At 37.4% G+C, this 22,217-nt stretch overlaps 1 protein-coding gene across 1 annotated transcript; it reads left to right on the plus strand.

Moving 5' to 3' along the window:
• Positions 1–422: 422 nt before the first annotated feature.
• On the plus strand, positions 423–21,791 carry LOC109862352. The gene is made up of 3 exons (XM_020442380.1): positions 423–2,146; positions 20,475–20,739; positions 21,022–21,791. The coding sequence occupies exons 1-3, from the start codon at positions 773–775 to the stop codon at positions 21,204–21,206; spliced, it is 1,824 nt and encodes a 607-aa protein (XP_020297969.1). The 5' UTR covers positions 423–772; the 3' UTR covers positions 21,207–21,791.
• The last annotated feature ends 426 nt before the right edge of the window (positions 21,792–22,217 follow it).

The following is a 22,217-nucleotide window of genomic DNA, read 5'->3' on the forward strand; positions in this document are numbered from 1 at the left end:
TATATATATACACATGTATGAAAATTCTCATGTAAATTATTTTTACATGTGATTTTTGAATTGAAATTTTCAATTCTTAAAATCATATAGGATGCTAGATTTGCATCTCATATATGAAAGATCCCAAATACCCCCCTAACTAATTTTGAAAATATTTAATATCCTTATAAAGTAACTCGAAATTTTCAAATTCGATTTTCTTGCGAATGCTTGAGTAGTGCGTCTTATTACTTTACCGTGCGATACTCCACATAGTCATCTATCAATCCTATAAATTTCGTCCAAATCGATTGGTACAACGTCGTAGTCTCCCCTTGTAAGTCATGTGGAAAGGCAAGCGTGAGCAGATGAGAGGCAGAAGGATTTCGTGTTGAAAAACGCCGTGTGCGAGTTAGATAATAATAATTTATATTTTTAATCGCAGAGCGCATCTACTACAAATCAGCAAAACATAACCGGCAAGCAGATTTATCAAACGACTCCACACTCCGATAGTTCGATAAGTCAACAAATAACGTTTCTTGAAGGACATCCGCATCGTGCTTTTGTTCCAAATATCTTCCATCATGGAGTGATTATCCCCGACCAATTATTGCAAAATTCACAAACAATATTTAACCAGCCAAAAGTTGTGCAAACCACAAATCCGCAACAATCTTCGTGTAATTTGCATACAGTCATTGATCAAAATTGTCCTGAAGTTTCTACTCTTAATAACAAATGTGAGAAGCAGCCAACTGGCGATCGAAATGTACCTAATCATAAACACATCATGCAAATACAACAACAGAAGCAAGCAGCTATTATAAAAGATCCAGATGCGTCGTGCGATAATGAGAGATCTACAAATCATAATCAAAATATCTGTTGTATTTCTCCACATAATCTATTTGAGCAAATATATCAGCAATCACATCAAATGTCCAATAAAATGGAACTAATGCCTAACCAGCAACAGCAAATACATAATAATAATAATTTAGAAAAATACTACTACTATAATCAACAATTAATCGACTCACCTACACAAGGAATGACTTCACCACAAGATATGACTATTACCCAAATAAAATTAATGCAACACAATCCTTCATTCAATCAGTCTGTATGGCCGCAGAAAAATCGATGGATAGAAACAACAACTCAGAGCCAACAACATTTGCATCATTCTTTATCGCAACATCATCATATGCCGACCATTAATTTTAATCAGCGTAATTTTAAATTTCAAAATCAGTCAAATTCATCAAAGAATTATATGAAACATAAATCTACCAAACTGGTTGCAAAAGATAATCAACGAGACGATAGAAATCAGGTACTATATTTCACGCCTGATATGATACGCGATCAGGAATTGTTAGTTTCCACCTTACGACAACAAGATATATCTGATGAAGTAATGCGCCGTCAATTTGACGCGTTGTTAAACGAACAACGGCGACATTTAGCCTATGTCGCTCAATTTCAGCAGGAAGCTGATACTCTGGATACTAAACAACCTCGATATATGAGAAAAAGAACAGGAGAGTATGAAAAGCCGGAATGGATGGTGCACATTACACCACCTCGAATTTCGTGTAACAAAGTTGAAAAAATCACAGCGCAGCAAAATAACTCAAGAATACAAGGTTCAATGAACGACCAGTTGTTAGAAAAACGTAACACAACAATGGCTGTTCACCAACAGAATTATTATCAGCATAAGAAAGAAGAGGTGGCCAAACAAATTTCATCTTATCAAAAATATTTACAGAATAATCCCGATCAACATATAGTTAATTGGTCTTGTAGAAATATACCATCTAACCACGTAATTTTCCAGCCGTATGGTATTCCACAAAAAATACGAAATACTTTATATTATCAATCAAATCCAACTTTTACTGGCTATATTTACCATCCATACAATATATATTCTGATCATTCATATCATTCGGAACAACAAAACATCTGGCCAAGTAATTCAAACATATCAAATCCAATTACTTCCGCATACTTGTGCAAGAGAACAAAAACTTCTACTGAACCTTCCAGTCTGCTAAAAATGAAAGTTTACAAGGAGATAATTTGTCCTCAGAAGCGCAATAACGGCCTACAAGATCCAGACACTATTCACAATGCACTCGAAGCGTTACAAAATCCGGCAAGTAAAAAAGATTGCAAATATCTAGTCGTGTCAACTCAAAAGAATTAGCATTTAGAAATATATTAGTAATATAAAGCAATTTTATTACTTAAACTTGATATTTTATTTGTTTCTAAAACTAAATAAAAGAAAAAGTTCAAAGAAGGTTGACACATGATAGTATATTTTTAAACAATTATATTATATATTATGTTCTGCAAGCACACACTTTTTCTTTTCCAATATTACTCATACACTCTTTTTAACCGCGAGACTATTAGGCCAAAAATAAACAGTCTGTTTATGATATTTTGAGGTTAATGATGCTTATCCATACAGCACAGAAAGATTAGAAAAAACTTGCAAATATATTTTATTGCAATATTGTAATATTGCAAAGTAATTGCGCAATGTAGATGCAATATGAATGCAATGTCAAAGCAACATAAAAATGCCGGTCTATTATCAAGATTGCGCTACAATATGGCTATGATATTTCAGCGCAATATACCTGCAACAATAAATAAAAATATTTCTCTTATTATTATTAAATATAATTTACAATACATTTTGTAAAACCAATTTTACTTAACGTATATTTTATTGAATTATTATAATTATTATATTTTTTACATATACATATATTAGAAATATATACAGGGTGTCTCAGAATTGGTGTAACATCTCTTGTAGACAGGTAGAAGGTAAAACTGAATCAATAAGTCCTATACTCTTTTTTTTGCTAAATTTGTAATAGTTACCGAGATCTTAAGGACGTTCTCCGAATTATTGATTTTCTTAGGATTTTCATTAAATTTGCGGTATACATAGTTTATGATCTTTTTATACGTAGTCTGGTTGGATAATAGGGGTAGCAATGTTAAATTCCAAAATATGAAAGATTTATATTTCAATTTTTAACATGGATTTCCTATGCTGAGCCTTTGTGAAGTGGGGTTTTTTAAAATTACGACAATTTTCTTAGGATTTTTTTAAAAAATAAGTATGAGGTAGTGGAGAGTGTCCTAATTAAAATACGATTTTGAATAATATGCAACCCTTTTTTTAAACCGTAGCTTTTTTTGCTGGATTTATGTGCGCTGTGTACTGCAGCTATTTTTGAACTTCTGCGCAGAGTAAGCGGGTCTTAGCAATGCTGAATAGCTCAACTTAACTTTGTTACAGCAGTACAAACTTACTCATGAGAAGAGATATTTTAGGTTGCTAACCACTGTATTTAGGTTGCTAACCACTGTAGTCGGAGAACGTCCTTAATTAACAAAGATCCGGCAATAAGCGTGCATCGGGCTGTCTTACGCGCATAGGACAGCCCAGCGCGCTTTGCACGATTACATTGTAATACGTATATGTTATAGTATATGCTGTTATATTAGCTTCTTCCATATGTTGCTACGGGTAACACCGTAAGCCCGCGAAGCGCGCCGGGCTGTCTTACGCTCGATGCATGCTTATTCGCTGATCTTTGTTAATTAAGATCTGGGTAACTATTACAAATCTAGCAAAATAGTACAGGACTTATCGACTCAGTTTTACTCCTACTTGTCTACGAGAGATGTTACACCAATTTTGGGACACCCTGTATATTATACATAACATACACATATTCAATTTATACTCTATACTCAATACTATTTTTTTGAAAGTTTTTAATACCTTACAAATAAGCAGTCTGTAAAAGGAAACACATAAAATTAAAATACAAGTGTCAAATAATATGCAAAACTATTTTTTGCAATGTAAAAGTAGTTCACAGACTTATCAAATGATATGTCACAAATCAATAGTATAGTTTAATATAAATTGTAATTGTATAGTGTTATATAAAGCAGTTTGTAAAAAACTGTCGTAAGCAAGGCAGTCTGCAACAAAAAATAAACTAGGGAATTAAAATACAAGAGTCAAAAATTACAACATAATCTAAAAGTTAAACATAATTAAATAACGGCACGGAAAGCCGGACATTCCAGGTTCGACTCCTGGCCGAAAAGTTTTTTTTCACAATATTTTAAAATTAATTAGTTAGGTATACGGGGTCTCTCTCATATATGTGATGCAAGTATAGCATCTTATATGAATTTAAGAATTGTAATCTCAATTCAAAAAACTCATGTGTAAAATTTACGTGAACATACACACACACACACATATATACATCTACACACGCATATTTCCGCACATCTAGCAAACGGCTCTCATGTAATCGTCTATATATTTCTAGTTTAGAAACTTCGGAGCCTAAAAGATTCTTTAATAATTGTATAATTAAAGAATAATTTTACTTAACACTCGAAGATGTTTTTCGGGTTTGAACCGCGTTAGTGTCATTTTTATGTTGACGTTGCATGAACATTTCAGCTTACTTCACCAGGGTTTCAAGAGGAGCCTGATATCAGGTATACAAATGACCTGATAGTATCAAGTTGCTCTTGAAACCCTGATGAAGTAACCTGAAATGTTCATGAAACGTCAACATAAAAATGACACTAGCGCGGTTCAAACCCGAAAAACATCTTTGAATGTTAACACACTGCAAAAGCATCAAATATCAGAATAATTTTACTTAGTTACTTTATCTTTGTCTTTTCTTCCAATTATGCCTTGCCTTATTGTAATGTCTACATTTGTCTTATGTAATGTCTATACAATATATATCTTAACGTAATCATAAAAAAATAAACTAAAAACGGAGTCCAGTAAAAATAACTCATCAGCACACTCAGTACAATCAACGTAATCAGGCAAAATCCTTTTTTGCGTATGTGCGATAGTGACGGCAAATGTATGATGACTTCAATGTAAACGTTGCGATAACAAAATTACTGAAATAAATATAACATTCATGTATAATATTAGGACCTTGAATAAGTTCTCGCTGTTTCCCAACAGATGGCGTTATCAGAACTGCGTGCGTGTAGCTTAAGATGGTATATATATATATATATATACAGAAAATTTAGATGATATATGTATATACAGGGTCATCGAAAAGTATCGGACCCCCTTAATATCTTCAGTTAAAATGCATTTTGAAGGAAATGTTTAATAGCAAAGTTGTATGGTTTCAAGCGAGGAGTAAGATGATGACCTTGACTTTGATCTTGACCATGTCCTTTAAGGTCATTTCAAGGTCAACCTTATTTTTTTAAATGGAACTCCCTACATTTTATTGCATATTTTTATAGCTTATCTCGAGAGCTTTCCAAAACACTATAATAAAACATGTTTTCATTAAGTACTTTTTGAGTTATAAAGGTTTAAAGTTAACAATTTTTTGACACAAAATGTAAAATATCTTGTAAAATATTATTTAGTTTTTAGTAATTATAACCTTAATACTTTTGTGCGCGGAAAAATGAGACCAATTAATTGGTTTAAAGAAAATACATTAATCAAAAAGTGTCGGATCTCTCTAATATTTTCAGTAAGAATGCATTTTGGAAAAATGTCCAATAGCAAAGTTGTACGGCTTCAAGCAGTTATGCTAATAGGCTACGGCGGAAAACTGCCCGAAGGTGATAGCGAGAAGTTGCTCGAATGCGTGATGTCTGAAGGCGTTAGCGGGAATCTGCCCGAAAGCGTTGGCGGGGCCGATCTTTTATTCTCTCACTCTTGCAGGCACCAACGAGCTCTTGAGCAAACAAGACAGATCACTGATTTTAATCTTTGATGCAGTGCTGTCTTCTTTTTAGCAGCAGTTACCTCGTGGACAAAAACAAACAGCCCCAAAAATTTTTTCTGTAACAAAAGAAGCCATTGCGCTTCACTTGATTGTCTCAAACATCTTCGTTTTGTTTCCAATAGCCCAGAAATTTGTCGTAAATATTATTAATTGATCTATTAGATTTTCAGTTGCTCAACGAGCTTTTTGCTAGTGCTGGTTGAAATAAACAACTCAATAGTTGGACCAACACTTAATAATTAGTATTTTTCTCTACTTAATTATTTAGATCAATTTCCTATCACCTATCTGATTAATTCTTCTTTGCTCTAATTAAGAATGGCGGAGCTTTCTGAAAAAGATCGAATAACTCTGTTAATGATGCGAGGATGGTGAGATCAACAAAGAGGGTATAAAACAGTAACGCGATTATTTAATGAAAATTTTCGGAATGAAAATAATAGGATCTCTAAAAGTACTGTAATCCGTACTATTAAACGTTTTGAGGACATTGGTAGCGTTAAAAGCCGCTCAAGATCTGGTAGACGTAAAACAGCAACAAATAATGATAAGGCATTAGATGTTTTACAGTCTTTTGTTGAAAATCCCTATATTTTCATCAATCGCGTTGCTCAAGAAACGTTTGAAAGTATTAGAATTATTCAAAAGCAGAGACATTGGGTGCCGTACAAGTTGAAGCCGAGAGACGTCGAACGGACGCTTTTCACGTGTGAACAGCTGCTTCAACGGCAGAAAAAAAAGGTTTCTTGCATTGTATCGTGACTGGCAATGAAAAGTGGATACACTACGGTAACCCTAAGCGTAGAAGATCGTGGAGTAAGCAAGGCCATGTATCAACATCGTCGGCAAAGCCGAATATCCATGGTTCAAAGCTTTAGTTGTGCATTTGGTGGGATCAGCTGAGTGTAGTTTATCATGAGCTGCTCAAACCGAGCGAAATCATCACGGGAGATCGCTATCGACTGCAATTGATGCGTTTGAGCCGAGCATTGAAGGAAAAACGGCCGCTATATAAGTAGAAACGCGACAAAGTAATTTTGCAACATGACAACGCTCGGCCACATATTGCACAATCGGTGAAAACCTACTTGAAAACGCTTAAATGGGAAGTCCTACTCCATCCTCCGTATTCACCAGACATTGCTTCTTCCGATTATTACTTGTTCCAATTGATGGCTCATGGCCTGGCTGAGCAGCACTTCCATTTTTATGAAGATGCCAAAAAATAGATCGATTCTTGGTTAGCTTCAAAAGACGTGTCGTTTTTCCGACGTGGAATTCAACTGCTGCCAGAAAGATGGGAAAAAGTAATGGCTAGCGATGGGCAATACTTTCAGTGACATGTTTTTTACGACTTTTTAAAAATAAAGTGTTGGGAATACTTGTTAATTTAGAACATTGCTGTACTGAGTACAGAAGATGCGTTCAAAGCGAACAGCTAAAAAGCGCCGTGATTGACACATGTTTGAGTCTGTTTGTTTTTTGTTTCTCACGATTTTTTTGTCTTGCGCATTCTGTTCCCGTGCCTTCTACTTCCTGTTTTATGTCGCTATGGAAACGTTTTGTATTTTTATTGAATAAACTTCTAACACTAAAAGACGTGTTTATTGTGAATCTCTGACAATATCTCCAAGTAAAATTTAACATGAAGAATTAATTTTCACAAAAAAACAGCGAGAACTTATTCAAGGTTTCAATATATATTTTTATATCTACACTAATAGGAAAACATTTACAAACTTATGTGACAAAATCTTGTACTAAAATTGTAATTTGCAATTATACAGATATATTTTAGAAAATAGATGTAAAAACATTGATCTTTTATGGAAGCGTCTTGTTTGCCCACGTTGCAATTGCCCACAGTCATTATTGCCCACGTCGCTTTTGCCCACGTCGCGATTGGCCGCGAGTTGCTTTTGCCTACGTTGCGATTGCTCACGTTGCAATTGCCCACGTTGCGATTGCCTACAGTCACTATTGCCCACGTTGCAATTGCTCACGTTGCAATTGCCCACGTTGCGATTGCCCACGTTGCGATTGCCCACGAGTTGCTTTTGCCCACGTTGCGATTGCCCACGCGTTGCTTCTGCTCACGTTGCGATTTCCCACGAGTTGCTTTTGCCTACGTTAATATCGCCCACGTTGCGATTGCCCACACGTTGATTTTGCTCACGTTGTTATTGCCCACGTTAGATTGATATATATTTAAATCAGATATTCGAATTTCAAATCTTGACCAATTAATCTGCAAAAGATATGTAATTTTACCAACGTGGAGAGGGTGACGAGGAGGAAGGGCGAAGCCCCTCCCCGAGCGAGGGGGAGGGGCGGAACCCCTCTCTCCGGGGGGCGCAGCCCCCCGTGCCTACACGCTTACTACACAATGTGAAAATATCGGGCTTCTGCACTGCGTGCGCAATCACCGTGTGCGCAATCTCAACGTGGGCAATTGCAACGTGGACAATATCAACGTGGGCAATATCAACATGGGCAAAAGTAACTCGTGGGCAATCGCAACGTGAGCAGAAGCAACGCGTGGGCAATCGCAACGTGGGCAAAAGCAACTCGTGGGCAATCGCAACGTGGGCAATCGCAACGTGGACAATCGCAACGTGGGCAAAAGCAACTCGTGGGCAATCGCAATGTGGGCAAAAGCAACTCGTGGGCAATCGCAACGTGGGCAATCGCAACTTGAGCAATTGCAACGTGAGCAATCGCAACGTAGGCAATAGTGACTGTGGGCAAAAGCAACGTGGGCAATATTGACTGTAAACAATCGCAACGTGGGCAAAAGACTCCTACTCATCTTTTAAAATAAAATATTTGTAGGTATTTGCAAAATTACTTTCTAAATACTATTTCGGCAAAAGAATAACGATATGGCAAATTATCTTAGCAGTATATTTGCAAAATTAACTTCAAAAAGAAATTGTCCAATAAGTGAGAAAAAAATTTCAGCTATGTGATGTTTAAAATATGTAGAAATATAATTGCATATGAAGAAATCAACTTAATTCATGTATAAACTTATGGAAATGCATAACGACTTTTTCGTAATTTTTGACAAATATTATTTACAAAATTTTATTTCGACAAAACTGTTGCGTTATGGCGAATCATCTAAGTGCAATCATTGCAAAATCTGTCATTATTTGTGATGCCTTTTTTGTGCAATATTTTCACAATTTGCCTATTAGGATAATGAATAAATTCATTTCTCAAAAGTTAATGATTGTTGCATTCCGTGAACACTACTGTAATAACTTATGTGCAACGTGTTGCAATGTCTCTGCAAGATTTTTACAATCTTGTTATTATTTTACGCCGAAATATGTACCATACGTTATAATACCTTGTGACGTGGTAGTCGCGTCGCTCCTCTTCCCCGCCACAAAAATTTCAAATTCCGAGTGAATCCGGGAATGCGAGCTGTCCGAGCGCCAAGATCCTCCAGGGCTTGTTAATTATTTATATCGTCGTCTTACGCTTTGCTTATTTTTTTTGTAAATAATTGGCGCCTTATCGTCGTCCGAGTATCAACGAGGTAAAATCTGCGATAAGGAGTCCCGGAGGGCGATCTGCTGTAAAAAATAGATAACGAGGAGAGAAACGAGCAAGAGAGAGGGGCGTACGTCGGCAAGCGCAAGCTACCGTCACCAGCGAATACGGCCCTGATCCAGGCGTAAGGAGGGCCTACACTAAGGGGGCGCTAGCGAGCATGGAAGGACGACGAGTTAAACGGCGATAGGCGGCGTCACCGGCTAGGAAATCAAGCGGCAAATATTCAGCGAATTCTGGCCACAGATCGCTGCAGCTGAAGGAAAATCGGGATGCGCTGCATCCTGAGCGGATGACTAACTACGGGCGCGCCAAATTAAGCCGGCGAGATGCCGTTAATTAGCCTCATTAACAATGGAAAATTAGTATTCGCAATTCGCGGCTATGAGCGATAGTAACTCCGGCGAACCGGAGCGCCGCGCCTGACATAATACCGCATCCTGATTGGCCGTTGCGACTCACCTCTGCAAATCTAGCGCGCTTCGGCGTATTGACCTCGAATCGATCGCGATCCTCGCTCTCTTGGTCGCTGTCTCTTGATCGAGTCAGACACACCGGATCCTCCCGTTCCTTGCTTTTTCGACCAGAATTCATGAGGATGGAACATAACGTCGAGGCCGGAAACGACGGCGAAATTCGGTGAGGTGCTTTTGCGTTTTCTGTGAGCTACAAATCCGCGCACCCGTTGCTCTGTGTCGAGGCTAGTCGTGCCGCTTCTTGTAGAAAATTCTTTTGCGGGCGAGGAGACGTCCTTTGCCATATTTGGTGTAACGAGCGACTAGAATCGGTCTTCATGGGGCTTTGTGGCAGCGAGCATTTGTAGGAATAAAATTTTTGTATTGAACTTAAAGTTTAATAAGCCCTGGAGACGTGTGGAAACGCGCCAAGCAGCAATTCTCGTGTACGTGTTGTCGCGAAAACTCGTTTGTATTGCCTGTTTTGTTTCGTTTTTTTTGTGTTGATTGTTATTCGGGATAAAGTTCCGAAAACCTGAAACACCCGATTTTTCTGTCAATTGATATAATACTGTATTTTGGTGCGCTGATTACGAATATGATAGTAAAAATCACCAACAAGATCATTTTAAAGTCAAACCTCAAAAAACTCATAAATTATCACTTTTATAACATTATTTTGATAAATATTTATAGCACAAAAAAATGTTTCAAATAAAAGTTGTAGTTCTTGAAAAAATACATCATTTATGTTGTATGCATGTTTTGCACAGAGCCACCAGTTTTCGAAAAAAATAAGATAATAGGTAAGAGAGTGACTTGTGTGTGCATGAAAGTACGTTTTGCAAAGAAAGCGCTCAGTCGGACGGTAAATATTTACAAAAGGTCACCACCCTCTAATTTGAATGAGTTTGACATATGTTGTCAAGGACACCTCCCTGAGTAACAATCAAAAAGTTGTAACCGTCGCTTGTTGTTTATTAAAAAGTAAACAACGTAAAAAAGTTTTATAAATAAACTCTTATTTTTCGATTCCATGTACATTTTCTTTGTGTTGTAAGTGTTTAGGCAGAAGGGGAGCTACGCCCCCCGCAGTGGGAGAGGCTTTGCCCCTCCCCACTTCTTTCCCCGTCAAGAAAAAATAAAGAATTTAATTAACGAATACGACTTCCAATTACATTCTCTTCATGTTGAAATTGCCAAAAAAAGTTTCATTAATGAAGCATCGTTGTCCAAACCTATATGTTTTAGACATAATTTATTATTGTAGAATAATGGATTTAGCAAAAATATTCCACTATAAACACAAGGTAATATACACACAAAATACGAAGGGGGGAGCAGAAGGGAGAGGTGAATCTCCCCTGTCTAAACACTTACAACACAAAGAAAATGTACATGGAATCGAAAAATAAGAGTTTATTTATGAAATTTTTTTGTTGTTTACTTTTTAATAAACAACGAGCGACGGCTAAAACTTTTTGATTGGTACTCAGGGTGTTCTTGACAACATATGTCAAGCTCATTCAAATCAGAGGGTGGTGATCTTTTGTAAATAGTTACCGTCCGACTGAGCGCCTTCCTTGCAATACGTACTTACACGCACTCACAAGTCACTCTTTTACCTATTATCTTAGTTTTTTCAAAAACTAGTAGTTCTATGCTAAAAATGCATAGGACATAAATGATGTATTTTTTTAAGAGCTACAACTTTTATGTAAAACATTTTTTTGTGCTATAAATATTTATCAAAATAATGTTAAAAAAGCGATAATTGTTGAGTTTTTTTGAGTTTTAACCTTGAAAATGACCTTGTCATGTGATTTTCACTATCATATTCGTAATCAGCGCACCAAAATACAGTAGTATAGACAATCGACAGAAAAATCGGGTGTTTCAGGTTTTCAAAACTGTACCCGTTATTTGCAACATCGGCAGGTAGTCGGCTAGAAGTAACGCTATCTAGAACATTTCTATCGCCGTGCCGTTTATATTGTGCATTGTTGTGTTGCCGCGCGGCCCGCGCTATTTGATCAACGTGTTGCGAGATTATTACATGCTTGTAATTGCCGGAGACCAAGTGCGAGCAAGACAATCGGAGGCGAGCGGATAAAGCGTGCCTTACAATCAGGAAAAATGTTCACATTGGCATTTACTTGTTACAAATTTGTCAACAGTATTATTTTGCTATTCCTCTTAATTCTTTCGATCAAATCTATTAATTTTAATTTTTCTTAGTTGTTTGCTAATCTTAATACGGCTTTTCCTGACTGTCTGTTATTTTGTAAATAATTTTTATATTTCTTTCTGCTCATCACCCGCTTCGTTAAATATTACCGTTAATAAATTGTTATCTTTGCATTTAATTAGATGTGTTTTATATGTCGGCTCGTATAACCGAAGAACATCTGTACGGACGGTCTACTTTACACCCTGCCCCTCTCCGTTAGGCTCGAGCTAGCCGGCCCATCGCGTTGACCAACGCAGTTTTAATACGGAAATGTATCTAGCGCCCAAAATAAAGACATAGGATTTGTTGAGTTGACGTGGTGGCTCGTTTTCCGATTCTCCTTGTTTCTCTCCTGTCGGCGATCCCACAACCTCGCGCGAGATTCGACCGTTGTCCAAACCCGTCTCGGGCGGAGCGGCGCACGATATCGCTCGGAAGGAGCAAAAATCGTTGATATCTATAATGTCACAGAAATATTACCGCGCAATCTGCAATATTGCAACATTCTTGTAATGTAACTGCAAGTTTCTGTGCTGTATGAGTAGTTAATTGATACGCAATTTTTATATGTTGGCTGCGTTCAGAACTCAGCTTAATAAGCGCTTTGCACTTATTGTCTGTGATTAATTTGTTTTTATAAATCTATTGTGTGTGTGTGTGTGTGTGTGTGTGTATGTGTTTTTTTGTGTGCAAATATAAAAATATATATTAACGACAAGTAATAATTGCATAGCGCTTGCTAAGCGTGTAGTTCTGCTGAAAACAGCTTTGTTAAATATGTATTAACTATGTGTTTGATACATTCATACATTTACATAATATGCACAATATACCTGCTATGTATTACATACATAGTTTGACTTACAATGAGAGACCACGACGTTGTACCAATCGATTTGGACGAAATTTATAGGATCGATAGATGACTATGTGGTGTATGGCAGGATAATAAGTAACAAAATGCAATACTCAAGCATTTATGAAAAAATCGAATTTGAAAAATCCGAGTTACCTTAAGAGGATATGAAATAAACCGTTTAATTTCGAAGAGCGCGTAGCGTAGCAGATTAGTAGTGGCGACATTGCTGATTTGAGTCTCGATGGATTTTTTTTTTGAGTATAATTTTTTTCTACAATACAATCTAAATGTAAGTAATACGATTTCATTTATTGCATGTTATAAAAATGCATTTTTTTGCATAAAAAATCCGTGAATTCAAAAAAAATACGGTAGAAATAAACAGATTATTAATAATTACTAATTGTGTTTATAAAAAGCGGATAAATATTGGGAGTACAAATTAGTTCGGTCCGTTTCCAAAAGATGGCTCCGGCTGTTGTGAATGGTTTATAGTGACAGCTGATTTTGGCGGTTTCGGAGAGGTTAGACATCTGCTAATAATATTCAGTTTATATCGCTTTGAGTTTCATACAAAAACCTTGATTTTTACTGTGTTTGAAATGTCGAATTTTGTGGTAACCAAGCAGCATTTGCGGAGATTTTAATTTTCTGCTTTAATTGAAAGAAAAGTCCAGCTGAAGCCCATCAAATGCTTGTTAAAATGTATGGTGACACTGCTCCAACTAATAAATCATGTAGGGAATGGTTTCGACGTTTCAAAGATGGAGATTTCAGCGTTGGAGACAAGCCTCGCTCTGAACAGCCAAAAAACTTCGAAGACAAAGACTTGGAGGCATTACTTGAAGAAGATCAGAGTCAAACGCAAGAGAAGTTTGCAGAATTATTGGGAGTAACTCATCAAGCTTTTTCTGTACGATTGAGAGCCATGGGAATGATTCAAAAACAAGAAAATTGAGTGCCTTATGAACTGTGTAACGGAGCCGCCGTGTTATGCGCGGCTTGCTCGGCCTTCCGCCTGCCGGACAGCTTGGTCAGACCAGGATTCGGGTGAAGGGAAGGAAGAGATTGCGACACGTTCGGTTTCTGCTGTAATACAATGATTCTATATTCTAAAAAACTGAACTATATACAATGTCGTAACGACGCGGGGCTCGGAGCCCTTACAGACTGACGGCTCGCGGCCTGTGATTGGCGCGCGCGGACTATCGTGAGTCGGTCTCGGCCGACGCGATAACGAAACGGAACCTTACCTACTAAGAACGTATATACGAGGCTGAAACGACGCGGGGCTCGAAGCCCTTTGTGATTGGCGCGCGCGGACTATCGCGAGTCGGTTTCTGCCGACGCGGTTACGGAACGGAATCTTACTTACTAAGGCAGGAGGGCCGCGAATATATACAACGAAGGGGTTTCCGGCTACGGGAACGCGATTACGCGTGTCGGCCTCGGCGGCGCGGTGCGCAGACGCGTAGGGGCGCGGCACGACGTGGTGCACGCGGTCGACGGGCCGGGTCTACTACCAAGTAGCGAGAGATGTCCAGGTACGCCGTAAGAACGGCGGTTCCGGTGAATCGTGAAAACGGCTTTTCGCTGGACCGTGAGAACGGCCGAGGGGATGGTCGGTGTACCTGGGCCAATATCCCGGGTACGGTCGGTATGGGAACCTTCCGAATCAACACCTCGGAGAGGCCGAATGGGCTACCCGAGTCAACACCTCGGGGGGTTATCGGTCAGGATTCCTCCCGAGTCAACACCTCGGGAAGGATCGGGCTTCCCGAGTCAACACCTCGGGGGAGACGTCGATGACTCGAGTCAGCTCCTCGAGCAGGTAATTGCGGGGCGTGGGTGTCTTCCCGAGTCAACACCTCGGGAAGAAGGAATGGTGATTCCGAGTCAGCACCTCGGAGATCGGAGTCGGTATCCCTCGAGTCAGCGCCTCGAAGGTGGGTTGTTGGTTCCGAGTCAGCACCTCAGAGACCTAGGAATGCTTCCGAGTCAACACCTCGGAGAGCGGAATAGGAAAGGAATGGTGCTCGAAGCCGGTTTTGCCCGCCTTATATACGCGGCGGCGGCCCGAGCTCGGTCCGGGGCGCGGCGTGCGGTGTGCGAAGTCCCGTGAGTGGGGTTCTGCGCCGGCGCGATACTGTTTGCGGTCGCGGCGCTGGATGTCCCTNGACGTAGGGCGCGTTTCCATGATTCGGAACAAAGTGCACTCGGTGTAGCACTTTCGATGTTGCGGTGCGAATTAAGCATGATACTCAACGCTTTATAGATCGGTTTGACAACAGTTTATTACTAAAGCGCTTACTAGATATATATATGTACATAGTGACGGGTCGCCCCGTCACAACTGAAACCGAGTGACGTTGAAAGGCGATTTTTCACTTGCGAGTTGCTGATTCAAAGGCAACAAAGAAAAGGTTTTTTGCATCGGATTGTGATTGGAGATGAGTGGATATTCTACGACAACCCTAAGAAGACAAAATATTACGCTAAGCCCAGTCAATCGTTGCCATCGACCTCAACATCAACATCAAAGCCGAACATTCATAGTTCAAAGATCATGCTCTGTATCTGATGGGACTAAAAGAATGTTGTTTACTATGAGTTGCTGAAACCTGACAATTCCATTACAGGCGATCTGTATTGGGTACAATTGATTCGTTGGAGCCTTGCATTGCGAGAAAAACAGCCGGACTACGAGCAAAGACATGATAAAGTTACTCTTCTTCATGACAACGCTCGGCCTCATGTCGCAAAAGTCGTAAAAAAATATTTGGAAACGCTTAAATAGGATGTTTTACCGCACCGCCGTATTTTTCCGACATTGCTCCTTCTGATTACTGGTTGTTCCGAAGGATGCAGCACGATTTAGCAGGTCATCGGTTCACTTCTTTTGCAGAAATCGAAAATTGGCTCCAAACTTGGATCGCCTCCAAAAACGAGTCATTTTTTCGAGGTGGACTTCGTAAATTGCCCGAGAAATGAGAAAAAATAATAGCTAGTGATAGGGAATACTTTAATTAATCTGTTCATTTATTTTGTTTTGAAATAAATGCATTTTTGAACACAAAAAAAAGGACCGAACTAAGTTGTACTCCTAATAAGTGTATGCAACATGTAAAAATATATGAAACATGTTTTATTCATTGAAAGAAGATGGGACAATACATAATGCAGGATGATATTTGTCATAAAAACAAGTGAAACAATAATTTTCACGACCGTGTGCACATTGTATGAACGCTGCAACATGTTATGTATACAAATGTCGTGATACCATTCTCGAAGTCTGGAAAACTCACAACAAATCTGTTTACACAATATTTAAAAAAATATTATTACTATATATAAAAAAGGAAAAATTTCTTCTAATAATAGATTTGTGGTGCGGTCAAACTAATCATGCATTGTATGACAAAATTTTTTTCAATGATAATGCAGAAACATGTACTATTAAAGTTATTCCTCTAAAATAGCACACCTTTATGTCAACCGTGTAATGTTTATTTTTATAGACAAATAATGTCACCTTGTGAGATTCGAGGATCGCCGCATGGGAAGAAACGCACAGTCAATAACCAATTTATATTCACTTTTAAAAATAAACTTTTATTTTTTTATTGTACAGAATGTCTCTTTGGTGATTCTTACACCTTATTATTTATAAGTCTGAACTAGCGGCGCTCAGTCAGACAGAGCCTTCGGTCGCAACGCTTCTCAAAACTATTCTACCTTTTCCTCTCGGATGTCGCCTTTTATCAGTCAGCCAACTCGGTCGTGATTGAAAACAAGCAACATCCGGTCTTTGAAAAAGTGCAATGCCGATCATTGCATCTTTTTCAGCCACATCTGCTATTCCCTGTCCTCAGCGTCCTTGGAGGCGCCACCGCGTAGCGGCAAGCAACCCGCTGACTGGACATCCGCATTGGATTCCAGTTACCTTCGGCGAAAGTTTTCGTAAAACACTTGACTAATCAAATAAAAGTACCCGCGACACAACAGTAAAAAATGTTATAAAGTGTTTGCAGAATTGTTTGACTTCAATAGAACAAAAATGCGAATAAATCTGGTAAAGATTGTGTTACGTCCTGGACTCCACAGTCCCCTTCTATTTGCAACGAGATATAAATTAGCTTTAAGATTTGCGCCTTAGAATTAATTTTAAATAACAATCCTTGAGCAGAGAGTAGAAGACCTGTTGAATTCAGATAAACACACCCGTATCGCAATTTTTATAAACAAGTCCGACTGAAGAGGTTGAAAGTAATTTTATCGACTTTCAAAGGCACAGCGAATTATTAATCAACAATCCGCCCGGATATTTAGTTTGCGAATAAATCGCGAATATAAACTTAGATAATTTAAACGGTCCGCTAATCTCTAGAAACAAATGCTATGGGCACCGAAATAAACAGGATATTGCACGTGCAGATAATAAAGTTAAACATTAAGTGAGTCAGAAAAAACGACTGTTGGTGATTGGTCCTCTCGCCTGATTGGATTAGCAAATGAGAGATCTAAATTTTAATCGGTAAAGAGTAAGAGAGCAAAAGTCTAATGACGATTGGCGAAAATCAGAAGGGTTAACGCCCCGAGCTCATCATATATAAGGTGCTAGAACATCGGAGCAAATCAATTAATTCTTTACCAAATTTGTTACCGGATTATCAGAAGTACCGTTACTATCATACAAAAGTTCAGCTCTATTCGTTCTACTCGTGCAATCAAAGATTAACTCGCCAATTCGTCAGATCATTTTTTCAGTTCAATTTAAAGTCAGTTTGGTCGTACGAAAAAATACACGCTCCTTCCGTTTTGTCCGGAATTCTGCTGCGAGAATTCAATCCTCCTGACCGTTGCGGTTCTCAACTTGACTCCGGTCTCGCCGCCGCGAACGCGAGTGAGCATCGTGACTTGTGACAACTCCCGTCAAAAGAAACAACCAACTCATCCCACCTGAGTTTAGCTGACGGACTCCTGACTCTTGGCCAAAACGCGTCGATCTTTCATCTCGAGATTCTACTGAGGACAACAAGCAGTGAGTGTTAACTAATATAGTAAATTTGCAAAGAAATTCAGGGGCTCCCACGCGCACGTTTAAGTATTTCTATTGATAAACGATTGATATTCGGAAGAAAGAAATTAAATTTAGTAGTTCAATTAATAACTGCAATCCTTCTCTTCGGTTTTCCTCATCGGACTAGCAACTCACGACCTTGGTTGTCGTTTCGAGCCGCTGCCGACTTCCTTTCCTCGCCATCGGATTAGCGCTTCGCGACGTTCAGTTGTTCTGAAACCGCTACCGATTTTTTCAATCATCACTGTCAAACCTTATGCAGTAGCAAACCACATGCGATTAGTATATCGTTCCGAAAATCAACCGTGATTCTAACAAACAACGCAATATCAGAAATCGAACCTTGCAGCAGAGAGCCCCTGCTTGTCGAGCGAGCCGGAGCGGACCAATCGATAATTTAAGCAGCAACGGTGAGAAGACGTTAGACAAGTAATATAGGTATACTCGTTGACTTGACTACGTCACCGAACAGTCTCACTCGACTCGCATGCTTGACTTATCTCATTAGGTCAGTGCGTCGGGATAGTACACAAAGTGTCATGTGTCAGTTGCGTCTCTCTTTAAGGGCCCGACCGTTACCGTAGGCCAGGACGTAACAATTGCATAAAAATTCATTCAATCATATATCGTCAATTATCCGCTACAAGTTTTCGAAATATGTTACAATATGTATGATTTGCCTTAAAATTAATAAACGAGAGAGATATTTTTATGAATGTCAACGAAGTATGTTTTTTAATAGATATTTTAAAGAAACCATGTGAATGTAAAACGTTCATACGATGTGACACTGTCGTGAAACTTATTGTTTCACTTGTTTTTATGACAAATATCCTGCATTATGTATTGTCCCATCTAGTTCCAATAAAGTAAACATATTGCGTATATTTTTACATGTTGCGCACAATTAATTATCAGCTTTTTATTAACACAATTAGTAATTCGTAATAAGTAATTTATTTTTTAAACCATATTTTTTTAATTCACGCATTTTTATGCAAAAAATGTACTTTTATAACATGCAATAAATAAAACCGTATTACTTACATTTAGAGTATATTGTAGAAAAAAATTATATTAAAAAACACCATATGTGTAACACCATATTTTGTAACATCATATGTACCAAATAGTTCGCAATTTTTCAACAATATTAAAATTAACAACAGTAAGATTAGACTTGCAGAAATTTGATTCAATTGTCTAAATATATCAAAACACATAAAGACCAAGTTCCAAAAGACAAACAAAAAACATAGTATACTGCATATTGTGTGATACATGTGACATGTGTTACATCGGTCAATCTAAAAGACAACTTCACACCAGAATTAAAAAACATAAATATCATGTAACCAAAGGACATACTGACACATCAGTTCTAGCCAAACATCAAATAAAACACGATCACAAATTTAATTGAAACTCAATCGAAATTTTAGACATTGAATCAAATTTTCACAAGAGAACCACATCAGAAATGCTTCACATAAAATCACACAAAAATATATTAAATCTTATGACTGACACCAAATCTCTAGATAATATATACTTACTTGTACTTGACGAAATCGAAGTAAAACATTATCACACAGAGGGAACTATCACTAATTCGGACATATAGTATCTTAAGCCAGTAGCAAAGCAACTACCGAACAAAACAGAAGTCTTCTCTCCTAAGCATTGACGATTAATACTCATTTTGCCCTTTTTATTATGTAAATTGACACTCTGTACCTATTACGTATATGTTATAACCATAAACGTTAGTCTATTGAATTTCGTGTTTTTTTGAAAATTAAATTAGATTTGCAATATCATTTGACATAATCGAAAACTTTTAATTTAAGTACTTATTGTCTGCGTTCTAATTTTATACATCTATTATACAGTGTACAACTGAAGATGACTAAAATAAAAAGGCGAAACGTTTTGTAAACAAGATTCTTTTTCCTTCATATCAATTTTTGCAAACCATCAAGCAACGGTTTGCATAAGCCGACTACTTAAACACACCACTTGGATTCATCAATTTGAACCGGAGATCATTCCTCTAAACACATCTTTAATATTTAAAAAAAAAAAAATCTATCGAGACTCGAATCAGCAATGTCACCACTACTAATCTGCTACACGCTCTTCAAAATTAAACGGTCTATTTCATATCCTCTTAAGGTAACTCGGATTTTTCGAACTCGATTTTCTCGCAAATGCTTGAGTATTGCTTTTTATTACTTTACTCTGCAATACTCTATATAGTCATCTATCGATCCTATAAATGTCGTCTAAATCGATTCGTACAACGTTGTGGTCTCTCCTTGTTAGATATTTCAAATCCACATTGCGTGAACTCCGTATTTAATACATTATATTTGATATGAAATAAAACGCAATGTAAATGCAATATTGTTATGTATCTAATATGTACACTGTGTAATAGATGTATTTGCAATAAAAGGTGCTGTGCGGGAAATCTATTATTAGACTAAACGGCACGCAGAATCCTAACGAAATTCCAGAAGATATACAACTACAATTTCCTATAAAAACTAATACACAATTTTCGAAAAAAGTCTTAAGCAACGATTTGAAGAACAGTAAATATTTTGATAATTTTCCAGTACATATCTTGCGATCTAAACGACAAAACGAATCTATTATGACGAAATATCCGCAACAAAGACAAAGAGATGGAACTTTTTTTTACGCACATAGTGGAAAAGGTAACAGTAACGTAACTATCTTACGACAGCATAAAGCAGACATGTCCAAACACCGGTTCCGGAGCCGAAGCGGTGGGCAAAACCTGTTCCCTCTCCACCGCTAGACATGTCTGAGAGAGATGTAGACTATACTATAGTAACATTTAAATACCATAGTATAGTCTACCTATATGAGACAACACCGGAGGCGGCGTTTGGACATGTCCGGCATAAAAGTACAGTTTTTTTATACGCACAATCATTTTATATTTGCCACCATTTAATAAAATGTTCCTGTAATAGAAAAACATCATAACAACAATACGACGAGTTTTCAAGATGTTCCGCAGTATTATCAGATGCAGCAATACTATCCTAATGAACAGAACGAATATAATGGCAGCCAAGGCGATATCGCAGGAAAACAATCAAATACGCCGAATGCGACAAGAATCTTTCACGCTAGTGGCGATAACATCGAGGGATAAAACGCTCAAAATATACTCAAACGCATAGATGATGAACAAATAATGCAGAAAGTGAATATTATACAATCAGCCGGAAATCTGCAAGACAAGAACCTACAGACGTACTATATATCTTTTTTAGAAGCTCGAATATAGCATCAAACAATTCCATCATTTCACCACATAAATTTATCGCGAACAAATACTTGCAACTTGCAATGTACTAGATTTAATAAATATTTTCAATAATTCTCTCCCTCTTCTCTCCCTCTTCTCTCTCTCTCTCTCTTTTGTTTACAAAATCTTAAGAAACATGTTCTAATAATGATTGTAAGCTTATTAGTTAACATGTTAAACCTCCATCCAGTAGAAATTAAATTTCTTATAGAAACTCAAATTAGTTTTGTGCAATAGTAAAAACTGTTACTATTAAATACTTTTGCAAATTCTTTAAAATTTGTTTTATTTAGATATGAGTAAAACTTTCTCACAAATGAGAGAACTTATTTCTCATCTAGATACAGATGATGTTCAATGTGTTAAATTTTAACAAAAAAATTATATGAGTAGTTTTATATATGTGTATGTGTCTAACACAGAACAAAATTTTCATTAAACGTCAGCTTAATGCAATATCTACTAGATGTTTAATAGAGTTTGTGTTTTGTGTGTGTTTTTTACATTATTTAACTAAAACAAAATTATTTTTATAAAAATATACTTACAAATATGTTATTTGTACAACGTATAAAATAAAATGTTTAAATAAAAATAATATTTTTTATGTCATTGTTGTGTACAAGTATATCAAGCAACTTTAACGTTTTATTTTTCATTCTTAGATTTTCTGTACATCTATCTATATTATTTTTACGTGAATTATATATTTTTTAATTATTCTTTTTTATTTTATATTAAAATAAAATGTGATATTTATAGCGTAAAGTAATAAGGTTTACACACGCTTAGTAAAAAAAAAACACAATACAAGAGGCACGGCAGTGCCTCGCGCCAACCCACACAATACACGGA

Source organism: Pseudomyrmex gracilis, unplaced genomic scaffold, assembly GCF_002006095.1.
Source record: "Pseudomyrmex gracilis isolate BER0280 unplaced genomic scaffold, ASM200609v1 scaffold_1654, whole genome shotgun sequence".
Classification (NCBI taxonomy): domain Eukaryota; kingdom Metazoa; phylum Arthropoda; class Insecta; order Hymenoptera; family Formicidae; genus Pseudomyrmex; species Pseudomyrmex gracilis.